Below are 1413 nucleotides of genomic sequence, written 5' to 3' on the forward strand. Positions count from 1 at the left end.
TCTAATCTGTATCATACCCTTAGAATGTAATTCTTATTTGTATTTTCTTTGCTCTATCTTCCATATTCATATGTAATTTTAGTAGATAGAAATAGAGGTATTTTTCTCATATAAAGGCATATAAGATTATTTAAGTCATTTTGGAATATATATGATATGTCCATTAGTAAAAAAGGATTATGTCCATGGATTACACAATAGATATTGCAAGATATTACTGTTTTATCAGTTTTTTATATGAAATAAGTGAAATTAAAAATATGTATTAAATATGTCTGTGTAAATTTAAAGTTTTGTCTATTATGGGATCACATAATGATTTTTTTTTTCCCTAGAGTGTGCGGGCCTTCCCTGCAGTGTAGTTGTACCCAAAGGAACGCCGAAGGTTAAATGTGATGCTATTGTTAATTATGGTGCTGAGCTGGTGTTCTGTGAACCCTCTCCTGCTGCAAGGTAAAAGGGACAGAGTTATTCATAAAATATTGGCTTTCTTTTGAAAATATTAACTGATATCAGCCTCATTCAATAGTTCAGCATAAAATTACAAGAAATATATTATATAATAGCTCTGTTGACTATAGGACTATGAGATTTTAAAAAAAGATATTGCTATAATATGAGGAGTATTCATTTTTATATGTCAATTCATTATGGAAAGAAGATGGTACTTGAAAGAAATCTCACACTTCAGCAAAATAAAAGAGTGAACTGTTGGCTTATAAAAAAAATATAATAGAAATAATATCTTTATATAAAGAAGATTACATACTTCTCAGGAAAGAGGTCTGTGCCCAGATTGCAGAAGCGACAGGGAAGGCGATCATCCATCCCTTTGACAATTACAATGTCATGGCTGGCCAGGGGACAATTGCATTGGAACTTCTGGAGGAGGTTGGTGTACCATTTTGCTTCTTTTTATTTTCTTTTAATATATGTGCAACAAACCTTCACATTTTGGCAAGTAATGAGGCTGAATTAAGTTCACAAAACACAAAATCCCCAAATGCAAATTATTAAATAAATGGAAAAAAAATCTCATTGGTACTGCCAATAGAGGTATCTCCAAAATCTCCACACAATTTTGCCATTTAAAACCATTCTTTCTGTGTATTATTGTCAAATACCATGATAACTCCCAAAGGAGTTAGTTACTTGTATAGACCTTTGATACCATGGTGACAATTTACACAATGCCAAATCTTTACAATAAATAGTTGATTCCCCTTTTATGAATGCAAAGGATGAGACTGTCACATGAAGGAGCAGATCATTTTCTATGACATCACTTGGTGGATGACAAGGGTTGTGGGAATGATATAGGCACCAACTGCAAAAATTATTGTGTGATGCAAGGTAGCAGCTGAGCCAAGTTATGAAAATCACTATAACCAACACGTTCAACACCATTCTTTC

The 1413-nt window shown here is 32.6% G+C and overlaps 1 protein-coding gene across 2 annotated transcripts in view; it reads left to right on the forward strand.

Annotated features, from left to right (window-relative positions):
- Positions 1-1413, forward strand: part of LOC119591491 (probable serine racemase) — a gene marked incomplete in the record, with an annotated part of 10468 nt that overhangs the window by 1715 nt on the left and 7340 nt on the right. For both annotated transcript variants that reach the window (XM_037940236.1, XM_037940235.1), the window contains 2 exon segments: positions 336-453; positions 777-891. In XM_037940236.1, the coding sequence (XP_037796164.1) occupies positions 336-453; positions 777-891 (233 nt within the window).

Source organism: Penaeus monodon, chromosome 28 (assembly GCF_015228065.2).
Source record: "Penaeus monodon isolate SGIC_2016 chromosome 28, NSTDA_Pmon_1, whole genome shotgun sequence".
Classification (NCBI taxonomy): domain Eukaryota; kingdom Metazoa; phylum Arthropoda; class Malacostraca; order Decapoda; family Penaeidae; genus Penaeus; species Penaeus monodon.